This window comes from Engystomops pustulosus, chromosome 4, assembly GCF_040894005.1.
Source record: "Engystomops pustulosus chromosome 4, aEngPut4.maternal, whole genome shotgun sequence".
Taxonomy (NCBI): domain Eukaryota; kingdom Metazoa; phylum Chordata; class Amphibia; order Anura; family Leptodactylidae; genus Engystomops; species Engystomops pustulosus.
This window is the reverse complement of record NC_092414.1, coordinates 85,355,444-85,378,527: the sequence shown is the minus strand read 5'-3', so window position 1 is coordinate 85,378,527 and position 23,084 is coordinate 85,355,444. Positions and strand designations below refer to the sequence as shown.

Here is a 23,084-nt window from a genome sequence, read left to right as displayed (position 1 = left end):
CTGTTCGTCTTCAAAAACAAAAAAATTAAGCATGGGACAAATCTCAGCCAAAGGGAGAATATATTGCAACAGTCATACAGTATTTTGATGTTACAATTGGACATAAAGAATTAGAACCATAATTTTTATAGAGAAAGTACAAAGCGGTGATAAACCTAATAGAAAGCTATAAAATACCAACCAGCAAGAAAAAATTCTTAGGTGCTCCTAACATAGGCTCAATTATACCATGTAATCCTTTACCCAGATATACATAAAAAGCTCACATATGGGTGGTCACATACCTGTATACTATGAGATGTAAGAGCATCTGCTGTATGCTCTGGTGAAATGTGTGGTCTCCAGATGTGATTAGAAAGGTATTGACCTCAGTCTAAACCCATAACATACAGAGGAGCAGAATGTAGAATGAGTGGGAAAAGGAAGGAGTGCCTCCTAATGTGATCCACTGACACACTCGGCACCACGCCAGATAAAGGCGCCAGACCTGGGCGTCTTTCCCTGCGCAAGGTCTGGTTTGCCATCACTCCAGAATGGACGTCTTTAGCTTTGTCACTGCCACTAACCTTTCTTAGATATCATAGTATCTCATCTACCTCCTTCAGCTGATACTTCTTTGCTAGACTGGATGCAGGTTGTACTGGTCTATTATGCCCCTGTAGGGTTTTTGACTGGTATGACCCTGAAGCCTTAAACCTGCTTGCCTATTGCTGTTACCTATTATCTTTAACTTTCAATTCAACATAGATAGAGGTCACAAGGATATTTCTGACATTTTATGTCTGTATTTGCCTGAAAGAGACCATTTTCTGGATCCCCCATCCCTACAATTAGGGACAGTGGGTCCATATTAGGGTAAGGTTCCAGACGGGGTGGCAGTTGGTTAGGGCTGCAGCCCCGTGTTGAGGTCATTAGGGTGGAACAGGGTACTCCAGTCCCCCCGTTTGTAGGGATTACTAGGGTACCCGCATTCTACACTACTAAAAGTGCCCCCCAATGCCCTGTTTCTTTTTTTTAGACACACAATTGTTTTCTCCTTCCTTTTCCCACTCATTCTACATTCTGCTCCTCTGTACGTTATGGGTTTAGACTGAGGTCAATACCTTTCTAATCACATCTGGAGACCACAAATTTCACCAGGGCATACAGCAGATGCTCCCACATCTCATAGTATACAGGTATGTGACCACCCATATGTGAGCTTTTTATGTATATCTGGGTAAAGGATTACATGGTATAATTGTGCCTATGTTAGGAGCACCTATGTAATTTTTCTTGCTGGTTGGTGTTTTCAGTACTCCTAATTGGAGTCCACTCTATATTTTATACATTTCTATAATGATTTATTTATTAAAAGTTAAGTTTTAAGATATGTCTATCACCACTTTGTACTTGATTTAACATTAAATAATAAGAATAAAAAGTCTAAAATTGTGGCATTCTCTAGCTTCAGTGAACTGGGCAGCCACATCTTCTACAAGATTTTTATTCGGCTTAGCTCTTGCATAAACTTTTAGAGGTGTTTATCATTGAAGACATTTGACCTGTCTAATAATGAATAAGACCCCTGGGATTGGACATTCTGAGAGGTGTGAATATAGCGTAGTATGGAGCTTCTGGAACATCATACAGGATGATCAAGCCTGGAAGTTCTACGTGGGGCAGTTATGGGGCAGGTCAGATGAACTTCAGGTTAGATGAAAATCTTTAGTGATATCACTCCTTTGATTTTCCTGAGCAGTTAATATTTACTTTTCCTTTAAATATTAGCAATAAAAAGAAACAAACTGATAATATTAAATGTTATTACAAAAGGAATGCTGCCGATTTCCATTTCTATGGATATTGGAATTCTGGCAACTACTGTAGGATCAACAGTTGCAGACACCAAAATAAAATATACAGACCCTATTGGGCAGGGATTGCTGTCTTACTTATTTTTGTTTTCTGCATAATACAGAGAAGACTCAGCCCCTGAGCACTCTCTATACAACCATCACACCACAATGTATAAAGTCGTTGGTCGATAAGGAATTGGTTTATTTAATATATTACAAAATTTACTATTATCACCTGCAATAATGATTTATGAAATACAGTAGTAGTACATTTCCTCCAAAGATTTCTTGGATTCTAATCCCCGTAAAATGAAAATAATTTAGATTTTTCAATCTAGTAGTTAATCCACTAGAAGACAATATACTTAAGAAGAGTAGTTTACCAAATATTTTTGTAAACTAAACATCTATTTACATGTTACTAATAACATCACATTTTGTTTATAGGCATTAATCCTGGTTAACAATAAAATTAAATCGATCAGTCCTGGTGCTTTTGCATCTCTCACAAAGCTGGAACGACTCTACTTATCAAAAAATAACTTGAAGGAACTTCCTACCAATATGCCCAAGTCACTTCAGGAGCTTCGTGTACATGAAAACATGGTAACCAAAGTAAAGAAGTCTGTATTTGATGGACTGAACAACATGATTGTTATTGGTAAGTCATATGTTTGTATAGCAGCTGGTGTCAATGTTATACAGTTAAATATGATATTGTATGTGTTTGATGTGATTATTAGGACTCTTTTTTTATATATATATATTGTGAGTTCAAGTGGTTTTCACTGCTATGAACTCTCATCCACCTATCCCCAGGATTAGCAATAACCCTGAGCCAATCAGAGAACCTTCAGAGATCATAAGAACATGTACTCCTGAGTGCTCCATATAGATATAGTGAGGGTTCATATACTTGAGACTTGTAGGCACTTTTACTCTGGGGCAGTGAGACCCTCAGTTGTGATAAGCAACTTTAAAGGGACTGTGGAAAAACATATTTGCAAATGATAACTTACTGCTGAATAAAAACCTTTTTATTATGAATTATTTTTAAATTTTTATTATTAAGCATTTTTATATCTTACATTTTTTTTTGCCTTTATTAGCAATTCGTTTTTGCTCTAGTAGGGCAGGAAATGCTTTCCCTACGTTCTTTATTTGAACTCATAACCATTGGTATCAGAGGTAGTAAACTAGTTTTGTAAGTAGAGATGAGTGAAGATGAGTGAATTTGTTGGTTCTCAGATAAGACCTGTCAGCAAATTGAATATGAATATTTTCTGATTTGCTTCACTTGGTATGGGAAAATGAAAAAAATGTTTGACAAAGCTTCTACAATGTTAAACTTTCTAGAACTTTGTTCATGAGCCACAATCTCAGGTTTTATTAAAATGAGGATATTGCCCTATTCTTTTACAAGTGCGGTGTGATCAAAAGCTCAAACTCAGTGAAGTCAAGAAAAAAAATTAAGTCAAACCTCACCTTTCCAGCGCCCCCCGCAGGTCTTCTCTTCTTCGTTAGGCAGCGGCAGGTTCGTGCTCATTGGCCACACAGACTATGACGTCAGACGCCATTGTCATCATATTGTGTGTGCCAGAAAGGTGAGTTTTGACTTCATTTTTTTCGGAATTGGGCAAACAGGGGCTGGCTGACCACTGGAGCAGGGGGTTGTCTGACTAAAGGAGCAGGGGTCTGGCTGACTACAGGGGCAAGGGGCTGGCTAACTACAGGGACATAGGGCTGGCTAACTACAAGGGCCAGGGTCTGGCTAACTACAGAGGGGGCTTGCTAACTACAAGGGCAGGAGACTGGCTAACTACTGGGGTGTGGGGCTGACTAACTACTGCATTAGGGGGCTGGCTATATACTGGGGTAGGGGGATGGCTATATACTGGGGCAGGGGCTGGCTTTATACTTGGGCAGGGGGCTGGATAACTACTGGGGCAGGGGGCTAGCTAACTACTGGAGCAGGGAACTGGCTATAAACTGGGGAAGGGGCCTGGCTAACTACTGGGGAAGGGGTCTGGCTATATAGTGGGGCAGGGGGCTGGCTATATACTGAGGGGAGGGGCTGGATGGCTATATCCTAGAGAGGAAGGGGACTGTCTAGCTATATACTGGCTGTGACCAATGCATTTAACACCCTAGGCTTTTACCTGAGTCAATAGGTTTTCCCACTTTTTTGTGGCAAAATTAGGGGCCTCTGCTCATATTCTGGTCGGCTTATGCTTGAGTATATACATATATAATACTGGTATATCAAGGTATATATATATATATATATATATATATATATATATATATATATATATATATATATATAGAAGATTATGGGGCAAATTTACTTACCCGGTCCTGTCGAGATCCCCAATTCAAACGGTCCGACGAAGATGAAGTCCAGCGTTATTCACGGGGCTCATGTGCCCAGGTTCCTGCATCCGTTGCTTCCCCGCCGAGGTCCGCCGGAGTTCACCTGCTTCTTCCCAGTGCTTGTAAGTGCGTTTCTTGTGACATAATTCGTGAAGTGTAAAATCCCAAGTGTAGTCCGAATCCATCTGGTTGTCCGGCAGCCTACCCCCCAATTTGTGTCACGTGCAAGCCGGCGCCAATGCCAAAATCTGATCGCGAACGCCAAAATCCCCTGTAAAATGCACCGCAAAACGGAAATTGGCGGGAAACCCGATGAAAATGCACTCCGCGGGCCCTTAGTAAATGAGCCCCTATATGTGGCTTTTAAGTTAAGAAAAATCTGTACTGTAATATTAAGTCAGCTTCTGGTTCACCACACTAGTTTGTCACCTAGTTTGACACAAAGAGAAATGGAACCCAATCTGAGACCTTTTATAAATAATGATATAATATTTACATGCATGTAATGAATTGCGCCAGTACTGACAGTAGACTGTCCCTCTAAAACAAAAGTGAGAGGAGCATTACTATTTGTGTCAGAGATAAACCTATTCAGAAGAATCTTAACAATCCAAGTAAGATGTCAATGCTTTAAAAACCTCATAGTAAAAAAGTGTTTATTTGGCAGTAAAGTAAGAATTAGGATACCTGCATTCACTTTTTCCTATGGCTGCACACCTCAGATCTCTTGTCAGTTTTTTGCAGTCAGTGGGGGTCATTTACTAAGGGCCTGATTCGCGTTTTTCCAACGGGTTATCCAAATATTTCCAGTTTGCACCGTTTTTCCCTGAATTGCCCCGGGATTTAGGCGCATGCAATCGGATTGCGGCGCATCGGCGCCGGCATGCACGCAATGGGAATCGGGGGGGGTGTGGCCGTAAAAAAACTGCTGCATTTTTTTAAAAAAAGTGTCGCTTGACAAGCACTTACCTGCACCCAGCGGAGGACGGTGAACTTCAGTGCAATCCGACGAACTTCAGTGCAGCAGCGACACCTAGTGGACATTGGGTGAACTGCCTTAGTGAATCGCCGGAAGACCCGAATCCTCCGCATAGAACGTGCTGCTGGATCGCGAATGGACCGGGTAAGTAAGTCTGCCCCAGTGTGTCTTCAGTCTTTTTTGAAGTTTCTAAACTGTATGTCTGTAAAAACAGCCCGTATCTCATCCAGTTTTGCTGATGTCCTATAAAATCTGAAGGCTGGCAAATGATTTTAGCAGCTTGTCCCAAACCCTTGGAGTATGATATCATTTTGTTATCTAGCAAATTTTTCACAAATACGGGTGGTACACAGATGACACCTGTGTTGCATGAGTATTTTTCAGATTTCAATGGACTTCTTTGAGAGGGCAGACATGGCCAAGAATAAGACATGCAGTGAGTTTTTTGTTAAGGCCATTGGGATTATACACAGGGCTGAGGAAATCACAGCTGTCTGTATGAGCCCAGAGAAGCACATCAGGACATGAGCTAGCCGCAAAAACAATGGCTAGCACACATGTGCAAAATATGTCTGTGAGCCTGTGGGTTGACAAGCATTTTTTCCATAAGACATTAACTTTTTCAATTTTCATGAACTAATTTTCCGGTTAATTTCTAACAGTGCAACACATGGGGAGGCAATCCCTTAGCAGAATATTACCACATAAAATTAGTATTAAAATAGACTTGGCACCAACTGCCAATGGGCTCTATCTCTGATGGGCTCATAAACAGCCATATTTGCTTTTTCTTTAGTTCATGAACCGATCTCACATGTACAGTGGTGGCCAAAAGTATTGGCACCCCTGCAATTCCGTCAGATAATACTCAGTTTTTTCCATAAAATGATTGCAATCAGAAATTCTTTGGTATTATCTTCATTTCATAGTATCATAGTTTATACTTTTGAAAAAAGACACATGTCCATCAAGTTCAACCAAGGAATTGAAGGGATTGGATAAGGAAGGGATTTAGGGGAAACATTTCTATATAGCATAACCATCAATGTTATTTAGGTATAAGAAAGCATTTATTTTGTCCTCAATTTAATTTGTCTACAAAAAGAACTGTCAATAAGCCAAATTGGATATAATTCCTCACCAAGCGTAAAAAAGGGGGTGGACAAAAGTCTTGGCACTGTTTGAAAAACCATGTGATGCTTCTCTAATTTGTGTAATTAACAGCATCTGTAACTTACCTGTGGCACCAAACAGGTGGTGGCAATAACTAAATCACACTTGCAGCCACTTGAAATGGATTAAAGTTGACTCAACCTCTGTCCTGTGTCCTTGTGTGTACCACATTGAGCATGGAGAAAACAAAGAAGACCAAATAACTGTCTGAGAACTTGACAATCAAAATTGTGAGGAAGCATGAGCAATCTCGAGGCTACAAGTCCATCTTCAAAGACCTGAATGTTCCTGTGTCTACCGTGCACAGTGTCATCAAGACATTTAAAGGCCATGGCATTGTGGCACCTCCCTAGATGTGGACGGAAAAGAAATATTGACAATAGATTTCAACACAGGATTGTGCGGATGGTGGATAAAGAATCTCAACTAACATCCAAACAAGTTCAAGCTGCCCTGCAGTCCAAGGGTACAACAGGGTGATCCTATCAGTCGGTGTCTGAATGAAAAGGGACTGAATGGTAGGATACCCAGGAACATAAAAAAGCCAGGCTGGAGTTTGCAAAAACTTACCTGAGTAAGCCTAAAACTTTTGGGAGAATGTTCTCTGGTCAGATCAGCTTTTTGGGAAAAGGCATCAACATAGAGTTTACAGGAAAAACAGAGGCCTTCAAAGAAAAGTACACCGTCCCTACAGTCAATCATGGTGGAGGTTCCCTTATGTTTTGGGGTTGCTTGGGTGCCTGTGGTACTGAACTGCTTGCCCGTGTGCATGGCATTATGAAGTATGAAGACTACCAACAAATTTGGCAGCATAATGTAGGGCCCAGTGTGAGAAACTTCTTAAGTGGCCAGCAATGGGTCCAGACATGAATCCCATAGAACACCGGTGGAGAGATCTCAAAATGGCAGTTTGTAAAAGATACCCTTCAAATCTCAGGGAACAGTTTGCAGTTTGGCAGTTTGCCAAAGAACAATGGTCTTAAATTCCAGTAAAGCATTGTAAGAAACTCATTGATGTTATTTTGTCTAAAGGTTGTGCTACCAAGTATTAGGCTGAGGGTGCCAACACTTTTGTCCAGCCCATTTTTGGAGTTTTGTTTAAAATGATCAATGATTTGACTTTTTTTCATTCTCTTTTGTGTTTTTTCATTGAAAGCAAAGTAAAGAATTGCAGGGGTGCCAATACTTTTGGCCACCACTGTAGGTACTAGGCATCAGGTGAAATTCTACTCAACTGGACTGAAATTTCTCAGGAAAGAATGGTGCCAAGCTTCGACTGGGTTGTGCTTTGTTCCCAAAATCAGAATTTGTTGCAAAAGTTCACGTAGAATAAAGAAAGAATCGAACTTACCCTTGTTTTGAACCTTCAGTTTAGATTTTTAATTTTTTAATTGGAGATGTCTCGATCCTTCTCCCTTAAAGTCAAGACATTTTGTGAGTATGTTGATAAGGGTGAGTGCCATTCTTCCTTTTTTCTACTTGAACTGTTGCATTCAGTAAATACATATTAGATATCTGTGATTAATTTTGCGTCAACTTGCACAGACCAGTGTACTGCACCTTTCATGTATTTTTTCTAAAATCTTAATGATAATTAAACCTGTTTTTAATCAAGCATGCCCATTGCTGCCACCATAAACTAAGTTTTATTTTAAAAAAAATTGGGTTGCATGCAGTACAGAGAGAGGAAGATGGAGTAAAGGACTGAAAAATCATTTTGTGTACAATTGATTTATATGTCAGTATTTTGCTTTCAGCATTATGTACCATATTTGTTATTAAAATTGTGAGTCTAAGATTTTAAAATATATTTACTATATACAATATAATACAATATAATTTAGAAATTTTACATTGTATGCCACTTTTTGAGATTGTTGCTCTATGTCCATTTTGTAGAACTGGGCACAAATCCCATTGAAAGTTCTGGGATTGAAAAAGGAGCTTTCCAAGGAATGAAGAAACTGTCCTACCTCCGAATTGCAGACACCAATATCACAAATGTTCCTAAGGGTAAGTCAGGTTGGGAATAAAACAAAAGCTACATTCTTCTTTAAAGTGTTAAAATTGTCTAATGATTGAGCTGCAACACCACACGTGACACATAAGCAGGTTTACTTAATGTGAACCTGTCAGCAGCTTGCACCCCACAAAACTACCAGCACCATCAGGTAGAGTATAAAATATCCATTTTAGAATTCCCTCTTAAAAGAGTTGGCCACTCTTTTACATAAATTGCCCATGTGCTTTTACTGCCTTGATAATAATCCCTGAATGCTCACCAATTCATTAATCATCCCTGATGCTTCCCTTAATGCTGTGTGCAGACTCCGTAGGATGTTTGTTTACATGTCTGAACAATGATAAATAGGAGGGACCTGTAGCAGGAGATTATGGCTCATACTGCTGCCCCCGCTCCCTGTGTGTGTCAGTGAGACTGATTGAGAGAAAAAAAACACATTGAAGGCTTCCATTACAGTCGGACTGAAGGAGTGAGAAACAGGAAGTTGTGTAGAGATGCAAAGTGCAACATGTGGATAACAGGGAAAGCTCTCAGAGGAGGAAAAGGCACAGGTACATACATATGCCGAGAACTGTCTAATGGAATAGATTTATTGAAAAGTGTCCAACCCCTTTAAATATCGCTATGTTTATGTATAAAAAATAAAACCACCTCCAAATTAATATGCAAATGAGCATGTAAAAGTCATATTTTGCCTCAGAATATTCAAGTTCGGAGGCTGTAGGTGGAATCTTTAGTCCTGTAGTACCTAGAACCAAGCTCCTAGCATTGTATTGAAGATATGAATCTCATTGCAACAGGACTGTGCGCTGCAGAAAGGAATAAACATACATTTAATAACTTAAGGACATGGCTTAAACTAGCCTTCAAGACATAGCCCTTTTTTGTTTTTCCATGCTCAACTTCAGACATCATTTTTCTATTTTTTTCTGACATTGGCATATGAGGGATTGTTTTTTGCATCAAGAGTTTATTTTCCTATAGGTACATTTTTAGCATAAAAATAGCATAATGATATAGATTTATTAGCTCTTTCCTGTAGAGGAGCAGAAAAAAATGGCTATTCCACCACTTGTTTTTAAATTAAATTGTTTACACAGTTTACCATAAAGTTTAAAAACTTGAAAAATTATTCTGTTGGTTAGTACAGTTAAATTGGTATTCTTGTCTGGGCATTCACATTCTGTTCCATTAATCTGCCATATATAAACATTTCTTCAATTAGATGTTATTAAAAAAATTTTACCTTTGTGAAGATAATTTATCATAAATGTAGTGATATGGTCCCTTAGAAACAAGACTGTGTCCTTGTATATGTCCACCTCTGCTGCAGTGATTGCACAAAGAAACAAAACAGCCATCACACAGCCATCTTCTGGTAATGATTACTGAAGCCAGGTAGTCAGGCAAGACTCAATAGCGCATGTCTGGCCATTGCTGCCTGGGTGCATGGTGGTCGTATCCAAGGAAGCTATCTCATTTCTAATGGACAACATGACTACATTTATGAGAAATTATCTTCAAACAGGAACATTTTTTTAACTTTCGATTGAAGAAATGTTTACAGTTGGCAAATGAATTAAATGAAATGTAAATGCCCAGATGGGAATACCCCTTTAAGTACAAATTTAACTGTTAAAATATAACACCTTTTTGAGGAAAACTCATTTGATTATTGCCAACATATTCTAAAAGCTGTAACTTATTTTATTCCTCAATGAAAATAGAAATATTAAATATGTTTTATGTGGAAAACAGATTGATATTTTTTGCAGGAACATTTAGGTAGGTTGGAAGCATTAAAATAAAAATTTTTAATGTTTTTTATTTTAATTTTTATACCCTTGACAGTATGTGCAGCATTTAACTTAAGCTTTCTCTTTTTTTTCCTTTCATATTTGCAAATTTTTTTTCATTCACCTAGCAAAGTTAGCCATGCAAGAATTTTTCTGTTTTGCGACTGTTAGGAAAAACTAGAATGAGTTGCAGTAGAGTTTGTGGCTAAATCAGTCCAAAACCCACAATAACCATAAAAGAAGTGCACAAATCTCCTGACTAAAGATACATATATCCTTTTATATTTAGTTATGGGGAATTGACAATTTTTGGAGTGTTTTTAGTATTTATTTTTTATTTTTAAAACTTTATTTTAACTACTCCACTAGGGGACTTACATTTGGAATACCTTGATCCTTTATAAAATACATTGCAATACTTTTGTACTGCAATATATTGAATTGTATCTGTAATCCAGTAACAGTTTGCCTCATAGACCCTGTCCTGGATTGCATTGCAGGGCGCAGAGGGAGGGACAATCAGTCTCCTGCTGCTGATCAGGCTGACACTCCAATCATCAGGATGTGTTTGCACGTCCTAATTAGGACAAACATATTCGTTCTTCTGGCTATGTGTTAAATCTTGGCAGTGGTGCTTCCCAGGGTAATTATTGGTGCCAATCACTCCACTTTCAGATATTGGTAATTCGATTATTTTATTGATAAGCTGTGTAAGATGCGTTTTGAGCCTGAACAAGGCTCTTCCTCAGTTACACATAGAAGAGAATTTATTACCTGTTTTGTAGGATATAATTCTGGTGTTTCCGACTAGCTGTTGGCTGTTGACACATGGTGATGATAAATAAGGCAGAAGGTCCGGATTGTCAGTGTTTTTGTCATAGTACGGTTGGAAAGCCATATTAAATTGCCCTCATAGTTAAAAATGTCAGGTACAGATAAATGAAAAGATGAGAATTTGATTGTTAACTGTCTGTATCTTCAGTTCTGTAGCTCAAAGAACTTCAAGCTTGATGGGATATGAAAGATGAGAAAGATGGGATTCTGAAAGATGGTGACTCTGGGACTCTTTGTATATGACTTTTGAGATGATTTTTTTGGGTAAACTGGTGCACTGTAACATAAGAGAGGAAATTCTAGAAAGGATACTTCCTCCGACCTGAGGGTCTTGCTTGTTTAGTTGACTGCTGGTAGTCTCCCAGATGCTAGGATGCATTTACCACTCTGGGTGTTCCTTGCAATTCTTGAGATTATGTACATGTTTCTTCAATAATGAATCACTTTCTGTCTAACCTCAGTCAAGCAGTGTGTAGACACAGTTCACACTTGGAGAAATAGAACTCCGCTTCTTTTTCATTGATGATAGTCTTGTTTCATGTGCGGATTATTCCTTGTGACCAAAGGTACATTTTAACAATAGATTAAGCATATTTTAAAAACATGAGAATGATGAAATCATATAAATACAAAAATGTTGCTTTAGTTCAGTCCCATACCATAGTCAAGCAATAAAAAACTTTGCAAACTTTGAAAAATAATAGATGTTTTTATGATGGCTATTTGGCAGATATGACATGGTAAATCTGTTCAAGGATAAATACTCCAACGGACTTGACACAAAATTTTGTAAAAATATTTTCTTTAAATTGGGGAGCACCACCTCCTATCATGTTACCTGGAAGTGTTGATCTCAAAAAGACATAGGAGAAGACAGAGAAAATCAATTATTGTATCTCCTAGTGAAAAATTAGTACCAAACAAGGAGTGGCGCATTAGTGATCTAGTTATTGATTAGCATCTTCTCTGAATTGCAGCATTGTTTCATGCACAGTACTGCTATCTATGTACGTATATTACATAAAGGAAGGAGGACCATACCCATGAGGGCTAACAATTTATGTGGGAGGGTAGATGGAGACTTGAGGTGAGGGAGCTGAGCAGTTATCCCACACACCCCTGGACTCACCATAGGCATAGGCATTACAAAGGTAATGTGAAATAAAGTATTATAAACTACTGAAATGATTCAAAAAGCTGACAAAAGTATTTTTAAAATCAGCATAGCACAGGATGTTAGAACTCGAAACCAGCTAAAAAGGACATTTAATAATTTGTCATCTTTGATAATGTTAAAAAAAGGCAAGAAGACTAAATGTAGATGGTTTTATTTATTTATACTCTTTCCTATTTGTGTTGCTATGTTTGACGTATAGTACTGTAGTTGTGAGACCTAGGAACAAATGACCTCAAGTTAAGTTTGTAGCTCACAAAAATTAGAATATTTCTATTCTAGATCAATTATACATTATATTCTTTGACCTACAATTGCACAAGGCATTACTAAGAATCATCTATGCATCTATATCATGCCAAATAATTCTATAAATGTTCAACATAGCTAACATTACCTGTAGTTTTATTATTTCCCCTCTTATTAATAAAGTGATGCCTGTTGCTATACACGGTCCAGTCCAGATCCAGCGGCGCTTTCTCAGACACTGATTCGGGTTCTGCCGGGATTCACTAAGGTCGTGCGCCCGATGTCCACTAGGTATCGCTGCTGCGCTGAAGTCCACCGGAGTTCACTTCCTCCGTCCTGGTGTATGTGAGTGCTATTTTTGTGACACAAATTTTTTTTTAAATTCTGTGGTTTTTCCAAATCCGTCGGGATTTCCAGCGGCCAGGCCCCCGATTTCTATTGCGTGAAATCCGGCGCCAATGCACCACAATCTGATCGCGTGCACCAAAATCCCGGGGCAATTCAGCGCAAATCGGAAAAATTTGGGAAACCCGGCGGAAAAACGGGATTCGGACCCTTAGTAAATGTGTCCCATTGTATCCATGTGTTCCTTATGGTGGCATATTTTCCCCACTTAGTCACACTTTCGTTAACTAACATAGTACCACTTGGTGACACAAAGGGCCCACACATTCATAGTGTTCACAAAGCTGTGCCCGTAGCCTGCATTGTTCCCTATGAACTTAGAACTTGTTTTGTACTGTAGATGTCATATAGATTGCCCTCTGCTGGCAGCACAACATAAAAACTAGTAACTTCTCATTGATGGTACCAGTTTATCTTTGTAAAAGATCTGAGAGCAACTCAAATCTTCCCAAATGTCTGGGCTTTTGTGATAGAGAGACATTTAAAAGATCTGACCATTTGATGTAGATGTTTAATAACATGTTTAATAATAGATATTTCTTTGTTTTTTTTAAACAAACTTTAAGTTGTTGTCAAGGCTTCATATTTTTTAAGATTGGCATCAGGGGCTGCAAAAACAAAAAAAGATATTTAATATCTTTTCAGCTTTTCTTTTAAAATCACCTCTAAAAACATCACTTTCCTGTCATAAGTAAATTATTAGAGATTTATCATACACTACCAGTTGTCTGAGGAGATAGATTGTGTGATTTTAAAGAACATTTTTAAAATAACAGCAGGTTTGCAGTTCAGTGTGATGTAGGACTGGAGATATAGCCAGCAAAATTCTCTGTTGGGAATATGGGTTGTTGAAAAAATCCAATTCTTGACTGTCTATGTCCAATTTCATGGTGCAAAGAACCATGATCCTTATGTGTTTTTCAAGCAATGATGTTCTGGTTCTAGGTACTATTGAGTCCAAGATAGAGGGCTTCTGAAGTTACTCTCCCCCTCCAGCCTCTATCCAAAATAATTTCCCACAAATTGTAACTGATTTTAGCTTATTTGCATGTGGCTTGGGAGGTAGTTTTATTTTGGTAGGTAAAAGGGGGATTTTTAACATGACTGGTAAATTTTTCAAAAGAAGTTGTAAAGTTCCCTTTAAGAGACAGCAATTTTTATTATAGTAAGTAAACTCCATTAAGTTAAATGCAGGATATCAGCGGATTACAGCTGGCCATACACATTAGACATTTATTGGCAGAACATATGAAATGCATATGGGGACTTTCAATGTTGATCAGCTGCCTGATCTCATTGTTCTCTTGGAGATAAATTTCTGCCAAACTCTTATGTCCTTCTCCTAGTTCAATATAAATGCACTTCTGGTTGGAGCATAGGAGTATGATTGTATGCTGTGCTCATCACAAACAGCGCTCTGTCTGCCATACACACTTGATTACTGTAGAAATTTAAGTATAAAACCAAAATCCACCGGAGCATACAAAATGTCGACTGCAGCACTATGCTTATGTTTAAACCTTAAGCTAAGGAACAACTAATTTGGGTTGATGTTCAAGCTTTCTTGTCTACCATAGAGTTACCAACTAGAAACAGCATGCTGTAGAGTAAGATGTGATAGACAGACGTGTGATACAAGTTTACTCTACTTTATTTTTGGCAGGCCCAAACATTTTTTCGTTTTTTTGAGGTTTGAAATTTATATAATGAAATCATCATCAATACAGCAACCTTTGAGAATGCTCCATCAGTAAGTCAATCCTAGTTGTAGAAAAGAACCAATGAAAAAAAATATATATATATATAACTTGTGGAAATTCTATGTTCCATAAATTTAATTAATGAGAAAAAGGTATTACTCTCACTTATTTCTTCACAAGATGTTTTCAGATGGACAATTAAATACAAGACAGTGGGGGGAATTCATTATGCCTTCTCCACCACATTAATCTCCCCCTCCCTGCAAGTTTCTTGGCTTTGGAGAGCAAGGTAGGCGGTAGGCGGACAGGGGACCTGGTGGGGGCTGCTATCATATTTACTAAGAGGTTGGAGCCTCTTGGAAGATATTGGCACTGGAGTGTTGACGGGGGGGGGGGGGGGAAACTACTATGAAAAATATGAGAAATTACTAAAATTAAACTTTACTTTAACAAGTTAAATGATATCACTCTGTTCAGTTCTGCATACCATTCATGTATGGGTAATGAGAAAGGTCACCTTTGTTCAAAATCACATTCCCAATATTATTAGATTATTATTCCACTACACTATTATCGGTATATAATATTTTCTCTTATTATTATTTATAATGTTTCCTACTTATAAATTCGCAATCTTTCCTAAAGAGAAATCTTAGCTGTTAACAGGTATACAACAGTAAAAAGTTACAGCTCAAACGTAACATTTAGTATCAAGTAATGTCAAGTAGTCAAGTGCTAACTGAGCCATAAGGTTCATGAAGCTATGAGCCATTCAAAATAAATAAATTATTTCTATGTGAGCCATTCAAAATAAATAAATTATTTCTATGGTCTATATTCAGTGGGCCCTGTTGTAAACTTTGGATCAGGGCCCCATATAACTAAACTCTCGCTGTCACCTCCATCCTGCACATTAAACTCGATAATAAAATATGTATATATATATATATATATATATATACACTCACCGGCCACTTTATTAGGTACACCATGCTAGTAACGGGTTGGACCCCCTTTTGCCTTCAGAACTGCCTCAATTCTTCGTGGCATAGATTCAACAAGGTGCTGGAAGCATTCCTCAGAGATTTTGGTCCATATTGACATGATAGCATCACACAGTTGCCGCAGATTTGTCGGCTGCACATCCATGATGTGAATCTCCCGTTCCACCACATCCCAAAGATGCTCTATTGGATTGAGATCTGGTGACTGTGGAGGCCATTTGAGTACAGTGACCTCATTGTCATGTTCAAGAAACCAGTCTGAGATGATTCCAGCTTTATGACATGGCGTTTTTCCAATCTTCTAAGGTCCTAGCCTCCGGGAGAATAATACTCCCGGGTGTTGAAGGACCTGTGATGATGTCATGATCAAATGGCCAGCAGGGGAAAGTAATGTGAAGAGCTTCATCTGTGAGGTGTGGAGGGGGAGACATGATAGGGACTAAGGGAAGGTCGAGAACATGGGGGTTTGTGTGGGCACATTACTTTGGGTAACTGTGTGGGGCATATTTCTTGGGACACATTCACACGTGACACTAGGACAGGCTTCGGTTTTATTTCATATGTTTTCCAGTGAAACCTTAGCCTTACAGTATTTGGGGGGGGTTGTTAGGGAACCAAGATGTAGGAACAATGTGGAACATAAGATGTGGTGATGCCTAATGGAAAAGATGGAGGACACATTACCTACAGTCACTGGATATAACAAGTAGGGATTTCTCCAGTGTTTCTGTAGCTGTATATACCATCAGTAAAGTTGTTATTGACACAACCACATGTGAGGGGATTTTATACAGGAGTGGGCATTATTTAAAGTGCGATACACATTCATTGGGGCCCGTGTCCAGGATCTTTTACCACCCTAGCAACACCCCTGCCATACATATATATCCTTATCTTCGCCTGAGCACTCATGTAATTATTTCTTGTGTGTCTTATACAGAAGGAACTGATTCTTTTCCACTCTCATGGACCTGCGGTCTATGGTCCGGGAGACTGTGAGCCACCTGCATACCTGGGCACGGTCAAGATCATTACACTATATCTACAGCTATAAAGCTCTTTCATACTAATAATGTATTTAAAACCCTTCCAGATATATGTTAGGGAATAAATTACATTTCACTTCTCATGTTATGTGCTACTCACTTATAAAGCTATACAGCAATACAGTATATTTTACACTCACTCGTATGGACAGGTTTTTAGAAAATTCTGTGAAGACAACCAATCACTTGAAAAATGGTATTTTTAAATATGAAAGTTTTAGAATATTTCACATGTAATTCCATTTTTGGCCAGGTTACAACATGAAAACAGCTTGGGTGGTGTTAGCCAAGCTTTTTGTGTGCTTAGTCTGGTCTATTTTCCCCCAAAAATGCATGTTATGTTTAAAAAATAGAGCACATTATAGCACTTTACTGTGCCATGATGTACATAGCAAATAAAATTTCATGTTAACAGTTACTGGAAAATAACACAGTTTTGGCATTGTAAAATTACCAGCTAAACAAGTTTTTGACGAGTTGTGACCATATGAGTCATGGAAGAAATGTGACTAAAGACAATCCAGGGTGCAAGAGAGAAGCTGTCAAAAATAGGGAACCAGTTGGTGGTTAAAATATAATACTTAAATGTCTGCTAAATTTCTCTTGAGAGCTTCATAAACCCAGCTGTAACAAGTTCTGCTTATGAGCCCCTTTCTAGCCATAGTGAATTTACCGGCTTTATGTTCCCTTCAGGGTACAAAGCACAAATCTAAATCATTTGAGAGCTCCAACCAGACAAATTTAATTACAATAAAGAGTCTTGTGGCTGAAAAAGGATTCCAATGATATTTTATATGGAATTCTTACAGGTAAAAAGAAATGTGTTGTTAGAACCTCGATCTTCTGGTGGTGTAAAGATTAGTTTGAAAGAGAATCATTAATTTTATAAACAACAGGTACCTTCTATCTATTGAAAATCCATGTACCGTATATACTCGTGTATAAGCCGAGTTTTTCAGCACAAAAAATGTGCTGAAAAACGTCCCGTCGGGTTGTACACGAGTCAATACGTGTAAAAAATAATTAAAAATGGACTAAAAAAAAATAAACTATTTACTCACCCTCTGGTGGCCCCGATGCGCAGCGCTGCTCCCCCGATGTCATCGCGGCTCGTCTTCTTGCTTCCGCGCCGTCTTCTGTCTTCTTTAACATCGCGTTGAGCGCCGCCATTGTTCTTCTCCCGTGTGGCGCCTAGTATGACGTCAGCAGCGGCGCGTCATACTAGGCGCCTCATGGGAGAGAACAGTTGCGGCGCCCAACGCGATGTTAAAGAAGACAGAAGACGGCGCAAGCAAGAAGAGGAGCCGGGAAGCAAGAAGAGGAGCCGCGATGACATCGGGGGAGCAGCGCTGCGCATCGGGACCACTGGAGGGTGAGTAAATAGTTTATTTTTTTTTTTATTCTGGGCTGACTGTATACTACTGGGGGCATGCTGTATATTACTGGGGGGCAGGCTGGGGTGGCTTTATACTACTGGGGCATGCTGTATACTACTGGGGGCAGGCTGGGGTGGCTGTATACTACTGGGGGCATGCTGTATACTACTGGGGGCAGGCTGGGGTGGCTGTATACTACTGGGGGCAGGCTGGGGTGGCTGTATACTACTGGGGGCAGGCTGGGGTGGCTGTATACTACTGGGGGCAGGCTGGGGTGGCTGCATACTACTGGGGGCAGGCTGGGGTGGCTGCATACTACTGGGGGCAGACTGGGGTGGCTGTATACAACTGGGGGCAGGCTGGGGTGGCTGTATACTACTGGGGGCAGGCTGGGGTGGCTGTATACTACTGGGGCAGGCTGTATACTACTGGGGGAAGGCTGTATACTACTGGGGGCAGGCTGGGTCAGGCTGTATACTACTGGGGGCAGGCTGTATACTACTGGGGGCAGGCTGTATACTACTGGGGGCAAGCTGTATATTATAGGGGGCTGGCTGGCTATATACTTGGCTGCTTCTGTGACCAATACATTTCCCACCCTCGAGTCAATAGGTTTTCTCAGTTTTTGGTGGTAAAATTAGGGGTCTCGGCTTATACTCAGGTCGGCTTATACTCGAGTATATACGGTAAGTGAGCTTCTTAGTTTATCTTTTTTTATTTTAGACGAGGATAAGTTTGTTACCTATTGAGACAACCCTCTTTGACACCCATATTCACATTTTCACAATGATAATAAATATTCAGTAATTTGTAATTTCTATAACCAGGGACCCTCTTGACAACCTGGTTATTTTCTGGTTTTAGGTTTTTGTTTTCCCCTACCTTACTTTCCATAAGTCATAACTTCTAACTCCTTTAGTTTACAAAGATGTATGAGTACTTGTTATCTGTGGAACAAATTGTACTTCCAAATTTAATTTACTGTGCAATGTACTGGGAAGTTGGAAAAAAATCCCAAATGTAGTACGACTAACAAAAACCTAAGTTGCACCATTTTCTTAGGGGCATAGTATTGACGGTGCAGCCCAAATTACACCTCCACTTTATTCTTTGGGTCATCATGATTGAGTAAATCCAAATTTTATATCACTCTTGGGATTGATTGCAGGGCCTATCAAGAATAGTCATAGAGCTGTTCTGCAGCCACTGCTTCCTTATTTCACCTGTGTGCTTAGGGTCACTGTTGGAAGGTGAACCTTCAGCCCAGTCTAAAGTCCAGAGCACTGTGGAAGAGGCTTTCATCCAGGATATCTCCGTATTTGGCAGGTGATGAGCAGTGCCTGGTTTTTTCCATACATACCACTTAGAATTAACATCAAAAAGTTTAATCTTCTTCTCATCAGACCAGAGAATCTTATTTCTAATAGTCTGGGATTCCTTTATGTGCTTTTTTACAAATTGTATACAGGCTTTCATATTTCTTGCACAGAGTAGAGGCTTTCGTTGGCACATTCAGCCATATGATTTAGGGGTTCTTCTTTACCTCACTCACCATGCCTCTTCTCCTACAATTGCTTAGTTTGACCGGACAGCCAGGTCGTGGAAAAGTTGTGTTCATCACAAACTTCATCTATTTAAAGATTAAGGAAGCCACTGTGCTCTTAGGAACCTTAGGAACTATATTCTAGTATGCTATAACCTGTAAATGATCAGCCATGTTTATAAATTTCAATTTATTTTCTAGGTTTGCCAGCTTCTCTGACTGAGCTTCACCTGGATGGTAACAAAATTGCCAAAGTTGATTCTGACAGTCTAAATGGATTGAACAATTTGGCTAAGTAAGTATTAATAGTTTTTTATCATGCAAATACAGGTTTGCATTACTAAGACCCCATGAGGCAAATGCCTAGGTGGGGGGGGGGGGGGGGGGAAAGGCCGCCCATCTACAGGATTAAAAAACAGTCTATTAAAGCTTATAGCTGCTATTGGATAGTTGTGATACTATCTGGCAGCAGTGGAGAAGGAGTGGAGCAGGGACACGCTCGTGAAGTGCCAAATCCCTAGTCACCGGGACACATTTACTTACCCGTTCCGTCGCGATCCGCGAGGTGCGTTGTCCAACGAGGATTCGGAGCTGCCATGATTCACTAAGATCGTGCATCCAATTTCCTGCATGTGTCACTTCCCCACGGAGGTCCGCCGAAGTTCCCCTTCTTTTTCCCGGTGCATGTAACTGCATGGCTTGCGACACAATTTAGAATGTTAAATCCTGCGCTTAGTCCAAAGCAGTCGGGTTGTCCGATGGCTACGCTCCGATTTGTGTCGCACTAAGGTCGGCACTAAATCCGATTGCGTGCACCAAAAACCACAGTTAAATGCGGCGCAAAACAGAAAAAGTCGGGAAACCCGACGACAAATCAGTCCGTGGACCCTTAGTAAAGTAGCAGTGCAGAGGTCTCCATAGATGAGAGGAATCGGCTCATTTTATAGTCCCCACTTCACATCTTCTGCTTTATGGCACCAAGTGAGTGCTGAGTAAGAATCTGTTGCATGGGAGACTGTGTATGGCAGACTGTGGAGAGGGATTTATCAAGACTTATACTGTCGTATAAGCCTTGATATAGTCGCAGTTCCTGAGTAAGCACAGAAATTGCAGCTGTTTTCCCTTTTACAACACCTTACTAACTTCCATATACAAACAGAGAGTGGCAGTGATGGATGGCACTCTGGCTGGATGGGATGGAAGAGAGAGGTGAGTACAAGGGGTTTATTACTTTTTTTACAGCGCCTTTTTTCATTGCAAACACATCTGGAAAAATGCATAAAATTGCATGTATTTTGTAAGTAGTTTCATATATTGACTATTAACATTAATAATGAGTATTGTAAGCCCAGAGACGCTTAGCCATTTGGCTAATGACTGCGCATAGGGGGGTTAGTAGCTGGCGGGAGATAGGTGTAGAGCTGTTGTTGACCCTCATGTCAACCCACAAGTTAACTTTAAATCATGTCCTTTTGTGTTTTATTATCGGTAGGTGTTGGTTCGGGGTTAAAGGGGCCCGCACGCCTAGTGGTCTGGGCAAATTTTGTTTGTGCTGTCACAATGCAAAACCTGGGTAGCTAGTAGTGGATCTAATATGATAAAGTCTCTATGAAAAGCTGCTCTCAATACAGATGTACACAAGAGCCATTTGAGGACCTTTGAAGGTCCTTCAAAGGTCCTCAAACCATAGATTGAAAGCAGGCAGAAGGGAAACATCCTTCATTCCCTGAAAAGCGTGATACTAATAACATATGTAGGTAGTGAATTTTGGACTTATTGGGGCCATAATATTCATACAGCCCAGGGTCCACGGCAGTCCTAATCCTCCCCTGCGGGTGCCAACCCACAAAACACATGCATTTTGATGAAAATACACATGTAGTTTCTTATGCAGATTTCTCCCTCCCAATGTGAGAAATTACAGCGGACAAAAGTGCAGAAGGAGCATTGGAAAGGGAGCACGTGTTCCTGCACAATGTAACAGCCAGGGAAGCCAGAGCATGGAGGGGCCCTGGTAACATCCCCACAGCCCTTCTGGTTCATAAGCATAATTTTAAAGTTGATTTTAGAAGGCCATGGATGAAATATATAAGATTATGGGAAATATATAAATATGTTTTCCAGCATGGGATAAGAAAAACAATGCCTTAACAAACTTTGTTACCTTGAAAAAGCAGTCCCCTTACCATCAAGCATGACTTTCAAGAAGCCTAATGACATGATGTGAGATTACCATGGCTTGGATCTATGAGTAAGTGTCCATGGTTAATCATGCTTAATTTTGATGTAAAAAATCAATGTATAAGAGACCCTATTATACCACTCTAAAAGGGGGGGGATACACTTATATGCCCAATAAACTGGTTTGAAAAAGAACGGAATACAAAACCTCACCAAAACCACAATGCAAATCAAATGTGTCAGTAAGTTTGTGATAGTAAAAAGCAAAAAAAGACAAATAACAACCAGGCCCCTATGGGAGTCTTACTGCACTAGGATAATAAGAAATTTGGTTGTGGCCATCAGGCAGTCAATCTCCATTTTTCTGGTGAATAGTGACATTTTTATTGAGGGACCTGACTGGCAGGCAGGGCTTTTAATTGGATCCAGCACACCAGGTCTGGTCTGGGTAACATCTGATTAGGGGTGATGCTACATAGGGGCAGGTTTGATTGAGTTAAAGCAGTACCCTCTAAAGTCATTCTTGGGGTCTACCTCCTTTTTGGAGGATACTAATGTCCATATCAACAATCCATTTATCAGGAGTAACTAGCAGGATGTCTGGGCAGGATTGACTACCTGAAGGACACATCAAAATTCACTATTATCCAGGTGTGGTAAGACCCCAGTAGGGCTTAATTGTTGTTTAACTCACAGTTTGATTGCTTTCTTTTATAGATGTCATTTTGCATTGAATTCATACAGTTATGTTTTAAATTCATTCACCAGTTTTACTTTGACCTCTAGCCCATGAGTGAGATTCTGGTTTCACTACAGTGATTCAGGGTTCAATCCAGGAAATCCAGTCAACGAGCATTTCTCTCAGACCGAACTAACTTGTGGGCAACTGGCCTCAGTGTTTGAGATTGTGTTTGGCTGAGATTGCAGCCATAGTAATTATTCGTACTTACAAAATTTGATGTGCAAAATTCACCAAAAGAGCTCCACAGAAACTACAATGTTGAATTAAGATACCTACCTTGATAAATCTGTTGCAGTAACTACAAGTTTTTGATGCTAAGGGAGGTTCTACACACTGTTAAGGTTTTCACATATGACATTTACATTTTCAATATATTTTTGTTAAAATATGGTGAAAAGAACAACTCCACTAACACCCGCGATCAGTGTTAACCCTTTGATTGCTGATGGCACCTCCATCTTTGTGTTGACAGTCGCTCCCCATGATGACGTTTTAGAAGCTCTATTACAATGTGCAATTTGTGCATTGTAATAGATGATGTGGAAAATCCACATTTACTGCCATACTGTTGTGTTGCAGTATATGGTAGGATCAATAAGACAACAGAGAGTACCATAGGGGGTCTGAAAAATAGTAAAAAAAAATATA

At 39.6% G+C, this 23,084-nt stretch overlaps 1 protein-coding gene across 1 annotated transcript in view; it reads left to right on the top strand.

Moving 5' to 3' along the window:
* Window positions 1-23,084, top strand: part of DCN (decorin) — a 42,108-nt gene that overhangs the window by 10,909 nt on the left and 8,115 nt on the right. Inside the window, exons 4-6 of the mRNA XM_072146551.1 lie at window positions 2,286-2,499; window positions 8,263-8,376; window positions 19,715-19,808. Coding sequence (XP_072002652.1) covers window positions 2,286-2,499; window positions 8,263-8,376; window positions 19,715-19,808 — 422 coding nt within the window. The remainder of the gene's footprint in view (window positions 1-2,285; window positions 2,500-8,262; window positions 8,377-19,714; window positions 19,809-23,084) is intronic.